General features: G+C 39.5%; 1 protein-coding gene across 2 annotated transcripts in view; it reads right to left on the bottom strand.

The window, feature by feature from the left end:
- Window positions 1-20,538, bottom strand: part of LOC125278075 — a 41,717-nt gene that overhangs the window by 3,345 nt on the left and 17,834 nt on the right. Inside the window, exons 8-15 of one of the 2 annotated variants that reach the window (XM_048206867.1) lie at window positions 16,722-16,897; window positions 16,244-16,405; window positions 4,798-5,004; window positions 4,488-4,720; window positions 4,167-4,233; window positions 3,735-3,826; window positions 3,490-3,652; window positions 458-1,320 (exon numbers count right to left, since the gene is read on the bottom strand). In XM_048206867.1, coding sequence (XP_048062824.1) covers window positions 1,243-1,320; window positions 3,490-3,652; window positions 3,735-3,826; window positions 4,167-4,233; window positions 4,488-4,720; window positions 4,798-5,004; window positions 16,244-16,405; window positions 16,722-16,897 — 1,178 coding nt within the window. In that variant the 3' untranslated portion in view covers window positions 458-1,242. Of the gene's footprint in view, window positions 1-457; window positions 1,321-3,489; window positions 3,653-3,734; window positions 3,827-4,166; window positions 4,234-4,487; window positions 4,721-4,797; window positions 5,005-16,243; window positions 16,406-16,721; window positions 16,898-20,538 lie in introns of those variants that run through there. The other variant, XM_048206876.1, reaches the window with a different exon arrangement.

The following is a 20,538-nucleotide window of genomic DNA, read 5'->3' as shown; positions in this document are numbered from 1 at the left end:
AGGAACACCTTATCTCTTTATTCCCATTCTTCTGTGATAAACACAGATCCGCTACTTTACATCTTGCATCAGAGATGCAAATCCACCAAGGAGTAGATGAATGCCTGACGTCATCTGAGCTAATATTTAATCATTTAGTTTCATTTGTTGCTGATGTAGCCCAAAATCATCCCTTATTATTTGAGAAAAGACTTGTTTATGATTGAAAATTATAGTTTTTCAGGTCTGTTCTGGTCTGAAACTCCACCATAAAGAGTGCAGGAGGAAGACACAGAATGCCTGAACTTGATCAAATTGTTTTCTGTAATGAAGTGAATTTGTTCCAAACAAATTGCAAGTAAATGATCGTGCAATACATAAGCAATAATCTCATAATCTCTGGTTAGTTTATATAATTTATATTAAATGAACTCATGCACTCAAATCTTATTGTATTTTAACATTTTTTGTAGGTTTATTTTTGTGTGTGTGTGCGTGTAAAAACATTTATGGTCTCATTGGGGTGAAATTACTATTAAGAATATATCATCCCTCAGTTACTCTGTAACTATGCTTGTCAAAGTATGTAAAGCTGTTTCTAAACGTAGATATTTTCATACCTGTAAACTATGCCATATTTGAGTCTGTGATATCATTCAGTCAATGTGAATAATGTCTTGTGGATGAATGAACATGTCTATGATTAAAACTTTAATTATATGATAATATTATGAACATATAATCTCTGAAGTGGCTGGTAGAGTATATGAAGATATATGGTGAAACATCTGTTGTAAAAAGTGTAATTCTACTAGATAATGTCCTTTATATTTAATAGAGACTCATTAAAGCTGCAGAAAAACACAAGGAAACAAATACATTATTTACTGATTAATATCAATATGCAAAAAAATTACATTTACTGTCTTCGTCACACATAATATTCTTAAAGGTTAACTAAAGGATTATAGTGAACAAAAGGAAACACAAATTACTTTAGGGGTCTCAAGTTAAATAAATCACACACAGGTCTAAAAGAATGAGGCAACAAACCCTCCACCAAGAAACTAATAGTAAAGAAAGTTCAAAGATTTACATCAAAATTGATGACAGTTATAAAATAAGACCAGTATACATTAGGATAATTTACAGGCAGAAGCTGAGACTGGTGTTAATATCTGAAAGCGTTGATTATGTTGTAGTGTTAATTCACTGTATGATAATGGTGCTTCATTCATTTCCTGAATATGGATGCTGTAGTCCTCAACATTTTTTCTGGACACTTTTGATGTTGTTGGGTTTGAGTCCACAGCAAAGACATCTGAAGCACTGCTGTCTGACCTGAACAAGAATGAGATGAGAGTTGCATTTTCAGAAGTAAATGATGCTTTGCTTTTCTTTCTTATGTTGTTTCTGCAGAGAGTGAAACGGATTCCATATGGAGCAGGATCATAAAATGACTGAACTAATTGCTGAACACAAAAAGTCTTGAGAAAGCCGGGCTTAAAAGTTTAATTTTTGACAGTTAAATAGTTTTTTTAATAATTTTGAATAGTTTTGCTCATTTGAACAGGATGAAAATGGAAGAATTATTTATTTAATTAGTATTTTCATGGAGAAAATTACAATGTTAGCATGAGATGTCCATAAAGATGTCAGTTTTTTTTTTTCAAAATTGTATAAAAATGTATATTTACAGAGAAAATGCAGTAAAATTCAACAATTATACTATTATTATTTTTTTTTTAATAAAACTGCTAAATTTCCTTAAAAATATAAATTCAGACCACTGAACAAACAGGCCTCCTTCCTTAAATAAAGGTAAATTCATTAAGTTTAACCTGAGATGTCCATAAATATACATAAATGTAATTGTAATGATTGAGCATTATTGAAGACAGCTGATGACAACAAGCAGAATTTCTGAAGGAAAGAGAAATACAAGAACTACAGCTAACTTGAGACACAGCTTTAGATGAAATCAACTGAAAATAAAAGACATTAAATCTCTCAAGATCTCAGCAGATGAGGATTAAACAACTCCACAAACACCATTACCAGCTTCACTTATTACTAACCAGATTGACTTTATTTCTGTCATACCAGATATGGGATACAAGCTATTGAGAATTAACAGAGGTTTAGATGTTGGTGATTTATTGATTTGTATTGATTTGTTCACCATTATTGAGATCAGTGTTTGTTTTAGTCAACTTTTGAATATTAGTTTTTCTCTGGCTGTTGTAACTGTGTCTCTAAAATACATTTTGTATGGCAAAAAAAGTAGCTGAAGTAAAATGTGATCAGATGAATTTGGGCATTTAAATTTAAAATCATTGACCTGATTCACTGATCTCATTTAAGAATCTAATCTCCAATATATGGGAAATGTTTTACATTTTTGATGATGAGATCCATCAGTGTTAGTGAAAAATATGAAGGATTTTAAAAATAGTTCATCCTCAAAACATTTTGAACTACTGCTTCATCGTTTTCAACTACTGCTAGCATGTTTTGTGATTTTCAGAATGGATAGGTTAATCTTTTTATTTTGTTTCTTGTCACCATTGTTGAGATTCATACGTTGATTCTTAATGTCTTTCTGTGTCTAAATTGCACAGTAGTTCAAAGCTTTTTTTGTGAATGATGTTTAAAAACCCTTCATTACTGATAACTCAGCATTGCTTGATCTTCTGCTGTAGTTTCACGGTGATGGTAATGTAAAATTAAGGTGTAGTAGAAATATAACACACTTCTGATTAAACACTGGAAGGGTTCAGTGAATCAAGTGTTACATGTTGATTATGTCATAATCAAAACATAACCAGCAACACCTAATCACATTTTCTCTTAGCTTTTTTACCACAACAAATGTGTCTTAAAACATGGTTACAGCAACCAACGATAAACTAATGTTAAAAATTCAAAAGCCTAGAGTCCAACTAAAACAAACACTGTTCTCCATAACGGTGACACGAAACAATAAATCATCAACATCTAAACTTCTGTTAATTCTCAGTAATAACTTTTGTAGACGTATGACAGAAATGAAGTCAGTCTCGTTAGTAATAAGTGAAGCACCACCAGCACTGCACATTTTGTATGTCTCCCTCATCTAGCACACCTTTCAAATCATGAGCTCATTAGTAGAGACTGCAAGACATGAAATGGATATGACAGATATAGAGAGACATACAAAATGTGCAGGGCTGGTGGAACTCCAGGACAGGTTACAGAACCACTGCAATAAGAGAACTGTAAAATTATCATTAAACTGCTGTCACCTCTGCTGCCAGTATTTCACTGTTTGCAATTTATGGATGTTATTGTAGTTTGTGGTCAGCTTGCTTTTTCTTTTTGCAGTCTAAACATGTTACTTCAGTTGATGGTCTTTGACAGTTTTTTTTTCCATCAATGGTAAACGTTTGGCACCCTGTGCTACCATGCATTTTTTTTTTTTTTTTTTTTTTTACAATGTGGAATATAGTAGTACATTGAGTGATGCCTGACCTCATTATTAAAGACACAATAGATCAGGAAGATGAATGTTCCCTGCTGAGAGTTCAAGATCAGGAAGAGGATCTCCAGCTCCTTACTGCCATTAGTGAAGAAACCCAGAATCCAGGAGCAACCAAGAACCACAAACTGAGCCAGTGTTTTAAATGTCATAGTCCTGCAGAGAGGGAAAAAAAGAGAGAGTTAATTGTCTACATGTTCTGTTCTTTTATAGTAGAACAATAAACAATGCATATTACTTGGTTTGTTTCATCTGTGAAACTTCAGCGTTCAGTTTTTTGAGAGTTGAGTTCAGATTGATGAAGATGTTGATGAAGAGAATCATGTTCAACTGCAGAAAGAAGAAAACAAATATCACAGTTTTCTTTACTTAAACAGCCCATGTGAAAATGTCTGTAACGGTCACCTTTGGCTTGCTTAGTTAAGGACACTTGATATTTGATATTCAACAGTTTTTTGATCTTTTGACACCATTGTATACGAACTGAACTGAGCTGGATGATTGAAGCTTGATTCTTACAATGGAATGATTTAATACTGAATTTACTTAAGATGGATACTGACAATATTTACTTTAAAATTATATACCAGTTATCACTGTAAAGCTGCTTTGACACATTCTGCATTGTTAAAAGCGCTATATAAATAAAGGGGACTTGACTGGAACTTACTGCTAGTATGACACAAACAGGACCCAGAAAACTCCAGATAAAACCTTTATCCATTTTGATCCAGCAGCTGTTTAGAGGAAAAGACAATATCAAAACTGAATTAATCAGTCCGAAAAATTATTTCAGTTGCTGACTGTTGAAATACTACTAATGAAGTGTAGAAAATTACAAATGCATTTTAATCTTCTGGTTTTGATAAAAATGTAATAAAAAATTCCAGAGAGCAGCATTGTTCCAAAAGACCTGTGAGTTATCAGTCATAAACTAAAATCTTTATTTCATCTAATCCAAAGAGTAGAAAAAAGAAAAAAAAAAACTCACTGTTTGCTGCCATAGCCTTCAGGAACAAGCCCGACAGACACGCCCACCACAACCAGAGCAATCATATATCCAATCACACACAAGTATCCAGTGCTAAGCACCTCCCTCTTTTTGGAGCTGATCTGTGATAGGTTCTTCACACAGATGAAGAGCAGCACAGCTTCAATGAACATCCACACAAAGCCGGAGAGAAAGAGGAAGTGCAGCACACCTGATATCACGGCACACAACACCTGGAGACCAAGAGAAACGGTTATGATGATTCTCAGTGAGGCTGTGCTGAGCTGTAGGGCTCCTTCATCATTCTCACCTGATGACGGCGTATGAGGTTCAGGAACTGTTGTGTGAGCAGGAACAGAAGGTGAGCCAGCAGAAGACTGATGCAGAGGTTGATTCGTGCCACATTATTCACTCCAGGACTCCACTGACAAAGGGCAAAGGTCAACAGGGACAAACTGAAGAACACCAGCCCCATGATCACACACACCAAATTCAACAGATCCAGCAGTGAGTCGCTCTGAGAAAACATCAAAACAAGAATCTGTGAGACAAATTCAGTGACTTTTCCAGCTGTCCAAACTAACACTTCTGAGCACATCAATAGCTCCTTTTACATAGACCCTAATAATCTTTTTGTAGTAGCATAGTTGGAATAAAAAGTCACATGTAACCACATCAATCAGAATGAATTATACAAATTTAAATTTCATTTAGATTGTAAGTGGTTTAAACCTTTTCTAATTAGCGATGTCCCGATCACGTTTTTTTACCCTTGAGTCTGAGTCTGAGTCATTTGATTTTGAGTATCAACCGATACCGAGTCCCGATCCGATACTTCTATAATACATAAAAAACAATAAAGAAGAGCGAAAAAAACAGATCCAGGATCCAGGAACAGTGCTTTTCAGGTTTTTCAGGTATCTAACAGTAGTTTTCACGTACAGAAAATGGATAAAGTAATCAAATATAAAATATCACTGCATATTATCTTTACTGTATAAAATAAATAAAGATTAATCATTACTGAAGTTACAAAAACTATTCAGTCAAGAGCAGTGAGTGATTTCTTTGTTATTTGTTGTTTGATTTAACATTAAAATCAGGCAGCAGGAATAGTTTTTTTTCCCTTTAAGACATGCACGATCTAGTACATATAGGCCTACTGTTACACATGCGCTGTCTTTCTCGACTAATATACGTTCACTTAAGACATAACCGACTATGTTTGCTAGGATACTTGCTAAGACGGGCATGTTGACAATTTTTTGTATGAATTTGTCCGCTGAAGCGCAAGACTTGAAAGTCGCTGACTGAAATAAGTGCGTGCGCGCTTCGGATGAGTGCACACAAAACTTCTCACAGCGCGTGCGAGTTCTCTTTCTGGTTTAGACAGGCCTAGATAGTTAAATTGGACCCACTTTATATTAACCCTCTGGAGTCTGAGGCTGATTTGGGGCCTGGAGAAGTTTTGACATGCTCTGACATTTGTGCTTTTTTCAGTTGTTCATAAATATATAAATGACAAAAGTGTCATTACACTGTATACAGCACAAACTAGGCTACAATAATATGTGAGGAACATGTATGTACCTGTTTGTGTTTTTGAAGGAATAATGTTTATGCGTGGTTACTGAAAAAACAAAAAACTTAAGTCACTGAAATAAGGCCAAAATAAGTATATTAAATCTGTGTTCACAAGACTTTTGGGTATTGGAGGTTGTAAACTAGAGTTTTTGCTTCAAAATTATGTAAAAATTATGCTGCCTACTCCTTCATATAAAACAATATATTGATTTAGTTTTTGTAAGACACTTTTTGCCAAGAAACACAGTATGCATGGAGGCGTGAATCACCACTGAAAAATGGGCCATTCTCACCTGAGAAGACAAAAGAATTGGATAGTAATGAGCTGAAATGACTTGCATATTAATGAGGCATTTCAGTCAGGTAGGCTGTGAAAAAAACCTTCTGTGATGTCTCAAGCTCATCATGATATATGAAACATACAGAAAAATATTATTACAATATAAAGTAATGGTTTTATATTATACTTTAAAATATAATGTATTTCTGTGATGCAAAGAGTCTGAATATAGGCTTTTAGTTTAAAAGCATGCACATTTGGAGAAATATTGGATTCTCATATGCTTATGTCAATTTTCTATACAGAGAAGTTATATTTATTTAATATTCATTGTCATTACTATGAGCGCTGGTGTTTTCAATTCATCCTTGAAGTCGGAGGGCGCTCTCTGTGCATTTTTAGTCCACAAATTCATCTAAAAGAAGAAGAGGCTATTCCATGAATGGAGTTTCCAATTCATACTGCAGCCGGAGGGCGCTAAAGAAACAAAAACTCATCTAAAATTCATCTATAGAAGAAAAGAAAACAGGAACTAACCGCATGTCTTCTAGAGCTCCCTAACCATGACTTTTACATCCAGATAAACACTTTTCAAGACGATAAATACACGATTGAGACGATGAATGCATGTATTGCCTCTGAATTTGCGTCTGAATAGCGCTGGCTCCGTGAGCGTGGCCGCATTAGCAGATAATGAGCTGAATCACGGACTTCTGACATGGCTCTCTTTTCATACAGATTACATAAACACAGAAGGTTTGTTTTCGATTTGACTTAAATGATTTAAAACCTGACATCTTAACGTTTTTTTAGATATAAGTTTAACTTTTCTGTGATTAGTATTCACTAAGTTACAGTTCATTTTCTGAGAACTATCAGATTGGACTTCGTTCAGAGGGAGAGGAGAAATCACGCATCATGTTAGTTTTCTTTATTTTACAAAAAGCACAACATTGTTTTTACTCTGAGTGTATACAAATAAAAGAAGATATTCTATAGTTTCAATTGATATATTACTTATGTCTCTATGACAAAAAATTACGGAGTATTTTAAGTCTGTTTTGCTGCAATGTGAAAAAAACCTGCAAAACGCGCCGGCGCGTTTTCAGACCTGACCTTAACTACTGTGTACTTACATTTAAATTAATCATTTGAAACAATGCACTTATTGTGTACATACATGTTTTTACATTGTACTTATATTTTAAAAACACCTGCATGTAATTACATGTGTAATTAATTTCTGTAATTACATTTATAATTACACTGTTGACCCATCCCTTAACCCTTACCCCTACCCTTAAACCTACCCATACCACCAAACCTGTCCCTAACCTTACCCGTATCCACCTCAATAGCTGCAAAAGTGTTTTGCAATTCAATATGAACCCAATAAGTATATTGTACTTATTTTTTTGATGTAAGTACATAGTAGTTAATGCCACTTAATATAAAGTGGGACCGTTAAATTAGAACATTTAAGAACATTTTATAATAAGTGCCTTAAAAAAAAAAAAAAAAAAAAAAAAAAACATTACTGGTGTGCATCTTGTGACAAAACAATGGCAAGTTCCTTTAATTTAAGAAAGGTCAAACATGCATTTTAGTCTAGGTCTAGCTTAAACCTTGTCTGTGATACCAGGCTGTAAACTAAACTCTTGATCAGTTTTTAAAACTGAAACTGTTCTGCTCATGAGCAAAGATGTAGAAATGGCTTAATGGCTTAGTGCTGCATGACAATGTTGTCCCAACAGTCCTTGCTTCAGACTTGTCACGGTTCATGGATTCACTTACTCGCCCTCTTGTGGTTGTGGTGTGTTGCCTGTGGTTACTGATTGTGTGGGCATCACCCACCTGTTTGATTGTGATGTGCTGCCAGCCGTGTCTTGTCCTGTGTTTATTATTTTCGTGCATGTCTACATGGTGTCTTTGTCAGTTCGTTGCAGGCTGTCCCGGTGTCGTATGTTCCGTGTTTCACTTCCCGTTTCCTGGATTTCTGGACTATCGTCTTGTGCCCGCGTCTGGGTGGATTATATGAACTGTCGTCTTGTGCCCACATCTGGGTTGGATTATCCTTGGTTTCTGATACCCGCTGCAGCCCTGCGCCACCCTGTTCATCTGCCTCCGCATGCCATTGCTTCAGCACGCCTCAGTCACTGCAACGTCTGCCCATTTGGAGTGAAGTTATTGTACAGCGTATTCTGTCAATAAATATTGTTTTACTTGCACTTGGATCCTCTCTCCGTGTTCATTTCCTGACAGAACGAACTGACCAAGAATGGATCCAGCAAGGTCGTCGGATCTTCAGGAGTATTTGAGCAAGAGCGCTCAACGGATGGATCAGCAAGACGAGCAGGTGATGGCCACTGCTCATGCCGTGCAAGCGTTGGTGGCGCAGGTGGCCGAGCTCTCGACCCAGGTAGTACATCTTTCATCTCCCACTGCGCCAGCACCACCGTCCGTTCCCCACTCATCCGCCAGCACGCAACAGGAACCTCGCATTCCTGCACCTGAGAGGTATGGTGGAGAACCTGATACTTGTAGAGCTTTTTTGTCTAAATGCTCTATTTATTTCTCTCTGCAACCTAACACGTTCTCTTCTGAGGAGTCTAAAGTAGCGTTGGTTATGACGTTATTGACTGGACGAGCGGCGTTATGGGGAACGGCGGTGTGGCAAAACAGCCATCCGTGCTGCTCCTCGTTCCAGTCCCTGTCGCAGGAGATGAGGCGAGTGTTCGACCGTTCGGTGGCGGGACGGGAGGCTGCTCGCAAGCTCGCGGACCTGCGGCAGGGAGCTCGACCTGTTTCCGACTACGCCATTGAGTTCCGCACCCTGGCGGCGGAGTGTAAATGGAACGAGGAGGCGCAGTGGGATGTGTTCCTGCATGGGCTGGCCGACCGTGTTCAACAAGAAATTTATCCACTGGATTTACCCACCACCCTTAACGGACTGATTGAGCTCGCGCTGCGAGTGGGTGGCTGTTTGCACGAACGCGCTGAACACAGGAAGCCTGTAGCGCGTCTCGAAGAGCTGGTTGCTATGGGGATCAGCGGAGAGAGCACGGTCGGTCTCCCGTTCGGTCCTGAGCCCATGCAGGTGGGGAGAGCTCGGCTCTCCCGGGAGGAGAGGACACACCGGAGGGAGAAAGGACTTTGTTTGTACTGTGGTGGAGCTGGACATTTTCTTAAAGACTGCCCAGTAAAAGACAAAGCCCGGCAGTAGGACCGAAGTTACTGTCGGGCGGTCTAACCTTGGATAAACCCTCGTCTGCGACGCTCCTCCCGGTGAGACTGCAATGGGTATCGGGACATCACACCTGCCAGGCTCTGGTCGACTCAGGCGCTGAGGGAAGCATAATGGACTGAGATCTGGCAATACGTTTGCACATTCTTATTCGCCCTCTGGGTCGCACCATATCTGTTTTCGCTCTCAATGGACAGAAATTACCCACCATCACACACGCCACGGAGACCATAACTGTCATCATTTCTGGTAATCATACTGAACTGCTGTCATTTTACCTCTCCAGATCTGTTCATCATCCCATCATCCTGGGGCATCCATGGCTGGTGGAACACAAGCCCAGGATCGAGTGGGGCCAGGGATCCGTGGTGGAGTGGAGTCAGCATTGTCATGCGTCTTGTTTGTTGTCTGCGTGTTCTTCTGTGTCTCGTTCTGTGTTGCAGGAGGAGTCGGTGAACCTGTCAAACGTGCCCCAGGAGTACCTCGACCTGAAGGAAGTGTTCAGTTCGTTCTGTCAGGAAATGAACACGGAGAGAATGTTGCGATGTCGGGTTGCTCAGAATCCTTCCTCCTGGAGTCAGCAGCTTCCTTGGGTGGAGTACACGCACAACTCGTTACCAGTGTCGGCTACGGGCCTGTCGACTTTTCAGTGTAGTCTAGGTTACCAGCCACCTGTTTTTCCCAGTCTGGAATCCGAAGTCGCGGTCCCCTCCGCTCACGCCTTCGTCCAGAGGTGTCGTCACACATGGAGAAGAGCCCGAGAGACTCTTCTTCAGGTGGGAGCGCGCACCAAGGCCCAGGCCGATCGCCACCGGCTGAAGCCTCCCGTATACGTCGTTGGTCAAAAAGTGTGGCTTTCATCCAAGAACATTCCGCTCCGCTCCGTGAGTAACAAGTTAGCACCCAAATTCATTGGCCCGTTTACGGTCACCAAAATTCTTAGACCGGTGACTGTCCGCCTCAAATTGCCACCAGCTTACCGCAGAATTCATCCCGTCTTTCACGTGTCTAAAATTAAACCTGTTTTTCATTCTAACATTAATCCGCCGGTTCCGGTTCCTCCCCCGCCGCGACTCGTAGATGGGGAACCTACTTATTCGGTCCGTCGTATCTTGGACGCTAGGCGGAGGGGATGCGGATTCCAGTACTTGGTGGACTGGGAAGGTTACGGTCCGGAGGAGAGGAGTTGGGTTCCTGCCAGGGACATCCTGGATCACTCTCTTATTGATGATTACTATCAACAGGTAGGCTCTCCTGGGAGCGCCAGGACGCGCTCGTAGGAGAGTGGGTACTGTCATGGTTCATGGGTTCACTTACTCGCCCTCTTGTGGTTGTGGTGTGTTGCCTGTGGTTACTGATTGTGTGGGCGTCACCCACCTGTTTGATTGTGATGTGCTGCGAGCCGTGTCTTGTCCTGTGTTTACTATTCTCGTGTGTGTCTACATGGTGTCTTTGTCAGTTCGTTGCAGGCTGTCCCGGTGTCGTATGTTCCGTGTTTCACTTCCCGTTTTCTGGATTTCTGGACTATCGTCTTGTGCCCGCGTCTGGGTGGATTATATGAACTGTCGTCTTGTGCCCGCGTCTGGGTTGGATTATCCTTGGTTTCTGATACCCGCTGCAGCCCTGCGCCACCCTGTTCATCTGCCTCCACACGCCATTGCTTCAGCACACCTCAGTCACTGCAACGTCTGCCCATTTGGAGTGAAGTTATTGTACAGCGTATTCTGTCAATAAATATTGTTTTACTTGCACTTGGATCCTCTCTCCGTGTTCATTTCCTGACAAGACTTATTTGCAGACGTGTTGTTTTGGTAAATTATTTGATAAATGTAAGCAGCACAGCACAAAGCTTTGTGTGCTCATTATCTTCTAATTAGGACCCGTAATACAGGGAGTGCAGAATTATTAGGCAAGTTGATTTTCTGATCATATTTTTTTCCCAAGCACATTTTACCAATTCCAATCCACATCAATCTTAATAACTACTATTAATATTGTTTTTAATCATTTATAAGTGATATATAATTGTTCATGAAGGCTGGAAATGAAAAATGCCTTATATTCAGGTGTGCAGAATTATTAGGCAAGTTTTCTTTTACAGGCAAAATGAGCCAAAAAAGAGATTTAACTCAGACTGAAAAGTCAAAAATTATTAAATACTGAGAAGGACGCAATACTAATGCAATACTAGAAATTGCAAAGTTAAAGCATGACCAAGGGACAGCAAAATGCTCATTGGGTCAGCGGGGTCAGACAACAACAGGTGGAAAAGAAAAGACACATGTTAACTGCAAAATAATTAAGAATTAAGGTGAAGAATTAAGTGTGAAACCATCAGGAACCCTTTAGTCTCCAGCGCCACCATTTTCCAGAGCTGCAACCTACCTGGAGTCTCCAGAAGTGCAAGGTGTTAGGATCTCAGAGACTTAGGTTAGCTAAAGAATCCTAAAAAATGACCTGCACTTGATAAGAATCACAAGCTGAAGTGTTATAAAATACATGAAGACTGGGTTTTAATAGGGCTTATAGACAGACAGATTGAGAGTGACTCCTGAAGGACCAGCACCACATCCTCTTGTACCACTGTTTGAAGAATTTATCCAGAATCTGGCAGTAAGGTGTGGGAGTTTACTTTTAGTCCATCTCTTATCCTGAAATGTCTGTCTTGCAGAGATGGACTAAAAATGATCTTCCAAAACTTACTGCCAGATTCTGGAAGATAAATTCTTCAGACAGTGGTACAAGAGGATGTGGTGCTGGTCCTTCAGGAGTCACTCTCAAGCTGTCTGTTTATAAGGCCTATAAAAACCCAGTCTTCATGTATTTTATAACACTTCAGCTTGTGATTCTTATCAAGTGCGGGTCATTTTTTAGGATTCTTTAGCTAACCTAAGTCTCTGAGATCCTGAGACCTTGCACTTCTGGAGACTCCAGGTAGGTTGCAGTTCTGGAAAATGGTGGCGCTGGAGACTAAAGGGTTCCTGATGGTTTCACACATAATTCTTAATTATTTTGCAGTTAACGTGTCTTTTCTTTTCCACCTGTTTTTGTCTGACCCCGCTGACCCAATGAGCATTTTGCTGTCCCTTGGTCATGCTTTAACTTTGCAATTTCTAGTATTGCATTAGTATTGCGTCCTTCTCATGAGTATTTAATAATTTTTGACTTTTCAGTCTGAGTTAAATCTCTTTTTTGGCTCATTTTGCCTGTAAAAGAAAACTTGCCTAATAATTCTGCACACCTGAATATAAGGCATTTTTCATTTCCAGCCTTCATGAACAATTATATATCACTTATAAATGATTAAAAACAATATTAATAGTAGTTATTAAGATTGATGTGGATTGGAATTGGTAAAATGTGCTTGGGAAAAAAATATGATCAGAAAATCAACTTGCCTAATAATTCTGCACTCCCTGTAGATACATTTATGTATTTTTAAAACAAAGAAAAGAAGCGATGGTAGAAGGATGGTTAGTGCCAACAGTGGGAAACTAATCTGTATATTCAAACAGTGAGAACATCACAAGTTAAATTCCAATTCGAAGCTTTTAACATATTAAAATGCACATCAACCTGATCACTTTATTTAGTTCTAGTAAACATTATGTTCAGATTCATCAATCAGAATGATTTCATACCGATTTAAACAAAAGGTCTCCATGTAAACATAGAGGGCCCTATTTTAACGATCTAAACGCAAAGTGTAAAAAATCCACTTTTGCTATTTTAACGACGGAAAAATGGTCCGTGCGCCGGGGCGCATTTTTGAAATGGGTTGTCCCTATTCTCTTAATGAGTAATGGGCGTAACGTTCAATAAACCAATCAGAGTGTCATCTCCCATTCCCTTTAAGAGCGAGATGCGCTCGCGCCATGGCGGATTGCTATTTACATGGCGTACACGCGATGAGTCAGTTAATATGTGTGTGTATTGGCACGATTGTTCAATTAATTAGCCAATTTCGTTCATCATTATAAGTAGTAATAGGCTGAATTGAAAATAGGTAGCCTAATTCTAATACACGCAATGACTATTCATCATTACATTTTTATATTTATGTAGACTACACAATAATATTATTTTACACTGTAATCCTTTTGTTTTTAATATTTGGCACGTTTGTGTGATGCGCATCCCTGTGTGTAATAAGCAAAGTCAACGCGCACTGTGGATGCGCCCAGAGGCACAGTTTCTACCAATGCGCTCTAACAAAAAAAATATTGCGCCATTGACTTTAGACTTTAGACCAGGTTTGAGTTGGTCTATGGCGCAGTCTATTTTCAGCTCCTTAAAATAGCAATGCGCCTGAACACACCTCTTTTTTAGACCAGCACGCCCATGGGCGCACTAACGGGCGCAAATGCATTTACTAATTTAAGGACGTGGCGCTGAACGGGAAAACGCGAACGGCGCCGGACGCAAACTAGCAAACACACTTGCGCTGCGCCTTGCGTCGCATTGCGCCGGGTGTATTATAGGGCCCAGAGTGTTTTTAGCCTTTTGTAAATATGATTAGGGTTAAATTGTGAACTCCTAAATCACCAATAGACAACTGGCATCTTGATTTCAGTGCATCTAAAATTGTATATCACTGCCCTGTATACTTTAAGTAAGCCAGATTGACAATCCACCACACATCCTTAAATTTTATGGCTGCCGCGAATAAACCAATCATGAAAATTAATCATCAAAATGAGCGTTCATTTAAATGCAATGTGTGGACTTTTTACACGGTCCCTTACGCACCATTTCCATTTAGCAATTTTTGTTTTTTTTTATTACCCCAACCTTAAACCTACCCTTAGTTATTTATAACACACTTTATGAGCACATGCGTTCCCTGGGATCAAACCCAAGATCGCATGATGGCATGATTGCATATTGCAATGCAATACCAATTGAGCTATGCGAAACCTGAAATATGATGCAGATAAAAGGGTCCAATGTAAGACCCGTAGACCTTCGTTCATCTTCGGAAATCCGATGGCTCAGTGAGGCCTGCATAGACAGCAATGGTACTTACTCTCTCAAGATCCATAAAGGAACTAAATGCATTTTTAAAACAGTTCATGTGAGTTCAGTGGTTAATATTATAAACCGATGAGAATACTTTTTGTGCGGCAAAAAAAATAATGACTTTTCAACAATATAGCGATGGGCCGATATTAAATCACTGCTTTACGAATCAAATCAGTGATGCAGACCATCGGATTTAATCAAAATATCTTTGTTTGTGTTCTGAAGATGAACAAAGGTCTTACAGCTGTAGAACGACATGAGGGTGAGTAATAAAGGACATTATTTTCATTTTTGGGTGAACCTACCCTTTAATTTTCTATTTCATGTATGCGTGTTTAGATTAGTCATGTGTTCTTGATTTAGTTAAAATTTTGGTTCACATTCATGGGAGTTTGATTCTGGTCCTTGCTTTAATGATGTGAACACAGTTACATGCTAAGAAAGAGTTATTTTTCTGTGGCCATGAATCAATGCTGAGATGATCAATACTGAGTGTTCGCTGGACGAACAGATTAATTGATTGTAATATTAATTCAGCTATATCAAGTTAATTCTGTTATTTGATCCAAATATTTATAATTAATTATAAAGGTCCCACTTTATATTAAGTGGCCTTAACTACTATGTACTTACATTTAAATGAATCATTTGATACAATGCACTTATTGTGTACATACATGTTTTTACATTGTATTTATAGTTTAAAAACACCTGCATGTAATTACATCTGTAATTAATTTCTGTATTTACATTTATAATTACACTGTTGACCCATCCCTTACACCTTACCCCTACCCTTAAACCTACCCATACCACCAAAGCTTTCCCTAAACTTACCCGTATCCACCTCAATAGCAGCAAAAGTGATTTGCATTTCAATATGAACCTAATAAGTACATTGTACCTATTTTTTGAGGTAAGTACATAGTAGTTAAGGCCACTTAATATAAAGTGGGACCATTATAAAAAGTTAATATTAAATATACATATTTACCTTTTGAGCTAATTTGCTGCAACACCAATTTTTTAGATCTTTAGTAATCCACTAGAAATCACTGCTTAAAATGCCAGAGTTTAGGTTAATGGATGCGTTTTGCACTGTTGCCGATTCAAGATTGCGTCATCATTATCCATCATCATTAAATAATTGTATCATCATTAAAATAATGTCACATCGTTACTGTAAAAAATTCGTTATTGTGTGAAATTTTGCGTTTGAAAGTTTTGTGTGAGGAGGAAAAAGTTCCCTAAAGACAGGAACACACCAAGCCGATGCCGACGAGCTAGTGGCGACGAAAGCGGACTCCGGGGTTGGCACACCAAACCGACGCTCGACAGCCGATGGCCAAGTAGCACGTTCTGCACCTGTGTAAGATGAAATGCCTTTCCGTACCAGCAGGTAGCAGTAGCTGAACAGCCAATCAGAATGACCAGATGGCCCGATGGACCGACGAGCTCCGACACCGATTCAACATGTCGAATCGGCCGAAAAAAATCAGAAAAATTCTATCAAAAAAAATATATTAAACAAATAGAAATAATAAGCCTTCTGGCCTTCTGGTGGATGACTGGTCCACCAAACTTACACACCATCATAAATCTTACCTGTCTGACATGTTCTCGTACCTTTGGTGGTCTGCTGGTTTGCATGATGAGAGCGAATGTCGACAGATGGACACAGGAACACACAGTGTAGCTGCTGTTGGTCTCTAAAACAGAACAACCATCTACAATCCACTCGCTGATATTCCAGTACACACAGGACAGAGAACCGCTGGGGTCGAACTCCTGCAAAATAAATAAATAAATAAATAATTACAAATAAAAACGTGCAAGGATTTTTGTCAAGTATTACATTTCTCTGAATTAATCTCTGCATTGGTACACAAATAATTATGAATTCAAAACTAAAACTTCTCCATATCTCCATATCTCCATATCATTAACGTCATTGCTGTGTTGAATAAAACAGGGAAGAGCAGAACTAGACATTTAAATGAACCGATCTCAAAGTTTTGGCCCTACAGAACACTTCAGTACATAAATATTCATTTCCATCAATTTTTCTTCTATTTAGTCTAAAAAGTCTATGAAAGTCACTCACTCTGATGTGTTTGAGGGTGAAGTTGACTGGTTTGGTGAGTTCAGTGTTGGTGGTTTTGGGAAGAGTAGCTGAGATCACAGTGGACATCATGGTTTTAACCGTGTCATTTGACGAGTTGAATAATTCTGGCTTCAGTAAAGTTTCCATTGTTGAATAGCACATAATTGCCACAGCAGCTGATTTTGTGTTACAGGGTGAAAAAAATAAATTTGGTTTAGTGGTAGTATACATGTTTCTATGATTGCGTGCAACCAAGCTTAAAGTGCTCATACCAAAAATATCTGACACTGGACATTGTGAAGTCATTTTTTTGAGTTGGGAGAGTCACACATAAAAAGTATTTGTAATTGTTTAGGTCCAGTCAGATTTACTGAATAGACATCTGTTAGATTATTGCTCCTGAGGCATGCCTCATCCCAGACCTCTTAATTGGCAATTGAATGAACAATCTCAGCGCTGAAGGAGAGTATAAAGCCTGATTTTTATTTAGCAGGGTCAGAGATTATATAGAAAGGGTACGAGGGGTGTAGCAATGAGAGAGAGAATACATCACATAGCTCATGGTATAGGAATGTGATACATATAGAAAAACAAGTCTAAATATGGTCATCTCCCAGTCAGGTACTCATGCCTTCCTGGAGATCCAAGAAGACCCTCTCCCATACTTGCAATACTAAAGGCAGGGACCATTCCCTGTCTCCCCATTCGGCCATAGGAGCCTCATAGCTTACATGGAAGTTGTTCCAGTACATAAAGAAAACCAGATGTTATAGTATAGACTACAGCTTCAACAGAGGACAAACAACCCTCTGTCTACCTATCTTCAATGCTGAGACCAATACTTTAAACATAAAATCTTTCACTATCAACCTGTCAAGCTGCTAATGATGTTTGTTGTCCAAGTCTAATGCCCACTGGTAAACTTCCTCCTAAAATGTTATAATAATTGTAGCCAAGTGGGATAACTATAACAAAATATGATGCGAGGCATAAATTGGTTGCGGGTCCTTTAAGAGGTTATGTTGCGACGCTGCTTTGCGGCATTACTTTGTGTAATGGGCATGCGCTGATTTCATGGGAGAGAGGGAGCAGCAATACTCTGCGAGAGCTAAGTGGTTTGGGCATATAGACCTGTTTAAAGAGTTTGCGAGATCGTCTTTTAAGGACGTCTGTGATTGTATGTGTGAGCTGAATCGGGTTTGATCACGCTTGGGACACGTGCAAAGACGGGGTATGTGAAATGGATAGTAATTTGATTTTGTTTTCTTTGTGCAAGGCCCAGTGCGTTTCCCAATTAAAATGTGGGGATGTTTAAAATTGAATGTGCATGTTAAAAAGGAAACAGTAGTGTTTAACATGCACATTAAGTGTTTCTTAAAACATATAATTTTTGGTTGGAACTGTTGAACATTTTGAATACTGTATTGATTTATTTTTATTTAATGTGTATGTAAATAACTGTGAAATTTAGTGCTACACTAATGTACTGTTTTGTTTTCATTTGGCTATTAGCCTCTACCGTATTTCAGTACCATATTTGATTATTGTAATCCATTTGTTTTGATACCAAATAAGCTCAACAAAGGAATCTGACTGACTTTATTTTATGTTAGTTTTCCTCTCAATCTTTGCTCCCTCCGATCGCTGTCCATCCCAGAGACAGCAGTCAGAAATGAACCCCAAAAAGTATTATTTTTTTGTATCCTGTGCTGATTCATTCCACCACTGGTTACATAATTTGGTACCAGGAGTGGGGTCTCTGACTGTTGGGAGCCTATAGATTTTAGTTTTTTTATTTTTTGAAATACGGTAGAGGTGAAGATAGGCGCCTGTGGGACACAGAGTGGCGGCCGACTTCCTGGGTGCAGTTGTCCATTGAACAGACATCAGCTGGAGTTGACCTGGAGAGGTGGCAATCCTGCTGGAAGAGAAGGGAAGAGTGCCTTATTCTCACTTAAATCCGCAAAGTGCTCTGTGACGAGACGCCTATCATAGGACTGCCGAGAAGGGGAGATTTTATGAACATCTGAAAATATATCCTTTGGCTACCAAGATAGTAACAAACTGATTAAGAGACCCTTTTTCCCAAAGACAACTGTTTTTTTTTATGTTGTACTGAAATAATTCATACACATTTCTAATATGTCACACTCAGATGATGATGCTTCGTTTACACCAGAGCATGGTGATGCACAGGGTGCAGGAAGTAGTATGCATGACATGCAGGGACAAATTCAGGAGCTTAGCCGAAAACATGAAGAGACTATGGCAGCAATTGCTAATTTGAGCAGAGAGCCATCCAGATCTTATATTTATGTACCAAGAGAACGCCATATACAACCCTTTAGTGGTGATTTTATCAAAGATGGGAGGAATGTTGACGAGTTTATTGACGAAGTTGGGAGGGTGTTACTGGTCAGAAATCAAAGCACAGAGGATCAGTTAGACTTTGTTCTTTCACTCCTTAGAGGGGCAGCTTTAGAGGAGGTCAGGTTACGAATGGACAATGAATCAAACCGAATAAGTGACCTTTTTGAGTATCTGAGAGCAGCTTTCCGAGAAAAGCGCAGCATACCTCAGCTATTGCAGACCTTCTATAGTCGTAAACAACTGGAAGGTGAGGATATTCGTGCATACTCACATGCGTTGTCTCAGATTCTGAACTCCATCCTGAAACAGTCACCAAATGCAATGGTAAATGTGAGTGTGGCCATTCGGGACCAATTCATTGAGGGCATTAGGGATGCCAGCCTCAGGAGGGAACTTCGTAAGCTTGTTAGGGACAAGCCAGAGTCCACACTTATAGAAGTGCGTGAAGAAGCCCTCATGTGGTCTTTAGAAGATCCTAAGCCTTGTGTCGCAAAAGTGGTCAGCAGTCGGAATATCGTTTCTGAGACAGCCGAAGCTCAGTGTGCTGCTGTTGGTGCACCTGAAACAAAAGCGGTTAATCTGGAAGAAGTTTTGAAAATTGTATCAGAACAAGGAAAGGCTATAGGGGAGCTTACAAGAGCCGTTGAGAAACTCACCGCACAGTGCATTAAGTCAGAACCTATAACCCAAAACAGACCCAAGGCACAACCAAGGTTTACAGAAGATGGCCAACCAGTATGTTTCTGGTGCAATGGTGTAGGACACATCGCTAAGAGGTGCGTGAGGAAATACAGACAGACTGTTGCAGAGAATACAACTACCACTGCACCACCGGGAAACGCCCACCCTCGGTTGCTGTGAGCCAGCCGGTTCGAGGGCAGTCCATTGGCTCATCCAACATGAATACTAGCCGTGACAGGCTATTTGAGCGTGCTGTGGGAAAATGTCCTGTTGCTAACCTCAGTATTAATGGAGTGAGTGTTGCTTGTCTACTGGATACAGGGAGCCAAGTCAGCACTATTTCTGAGAGTTTCTTCAGAGAACACCTGTCCGGTGAAGATGAGGATATACTTTCAACATCTGGCTGGTTGAAACTGACTGCAGCCAATGGTTTGGACATACCTTATCTTGGTTACCTGGAGTTGGAGGTCAGAACCCTGGGTATTGTCCTTCCAGAATGTGGCTTCCTTGTAGTCAGGGACACACAGAGCTCCTCTCTTGTACCAGCGTTAATTGGCATGAATGTTATCAGCAGATGCAGACAACTGGTTCATGCAGAGTTTGATACTACGCTTGGCGGGAAATTGCAATCAGATTGGAGAGAAGCATTTCAACAGTTGCACAGTGCCCATAGCCAAGAGAACAGAACATCAGTACGAATAGCTGGAAAGGACCTGGTCCACATACCTGCTTCTTCAATTGCCACGGTCATGGCCAAATGTGTGAA

Source organism: Megalobrama amblycephala, linkage group LG1 (assembly GCF_018812025.1).
Source record: "Megalobrama amblycephala isolate DHTTF-2021 linkage group LG1, ASM1881202v1, whole genome shotgun sequence".
Lineage (NCBI taxonomy): Eukaryota > Metazoa > Chordata > Actinopteri > Cypriniformes > Xenocyprididae > Megalobrama > Megalobrama amblycephala.
This window is presented reverse-complemented; position numbering and strand designations above follow the sequence as displayed.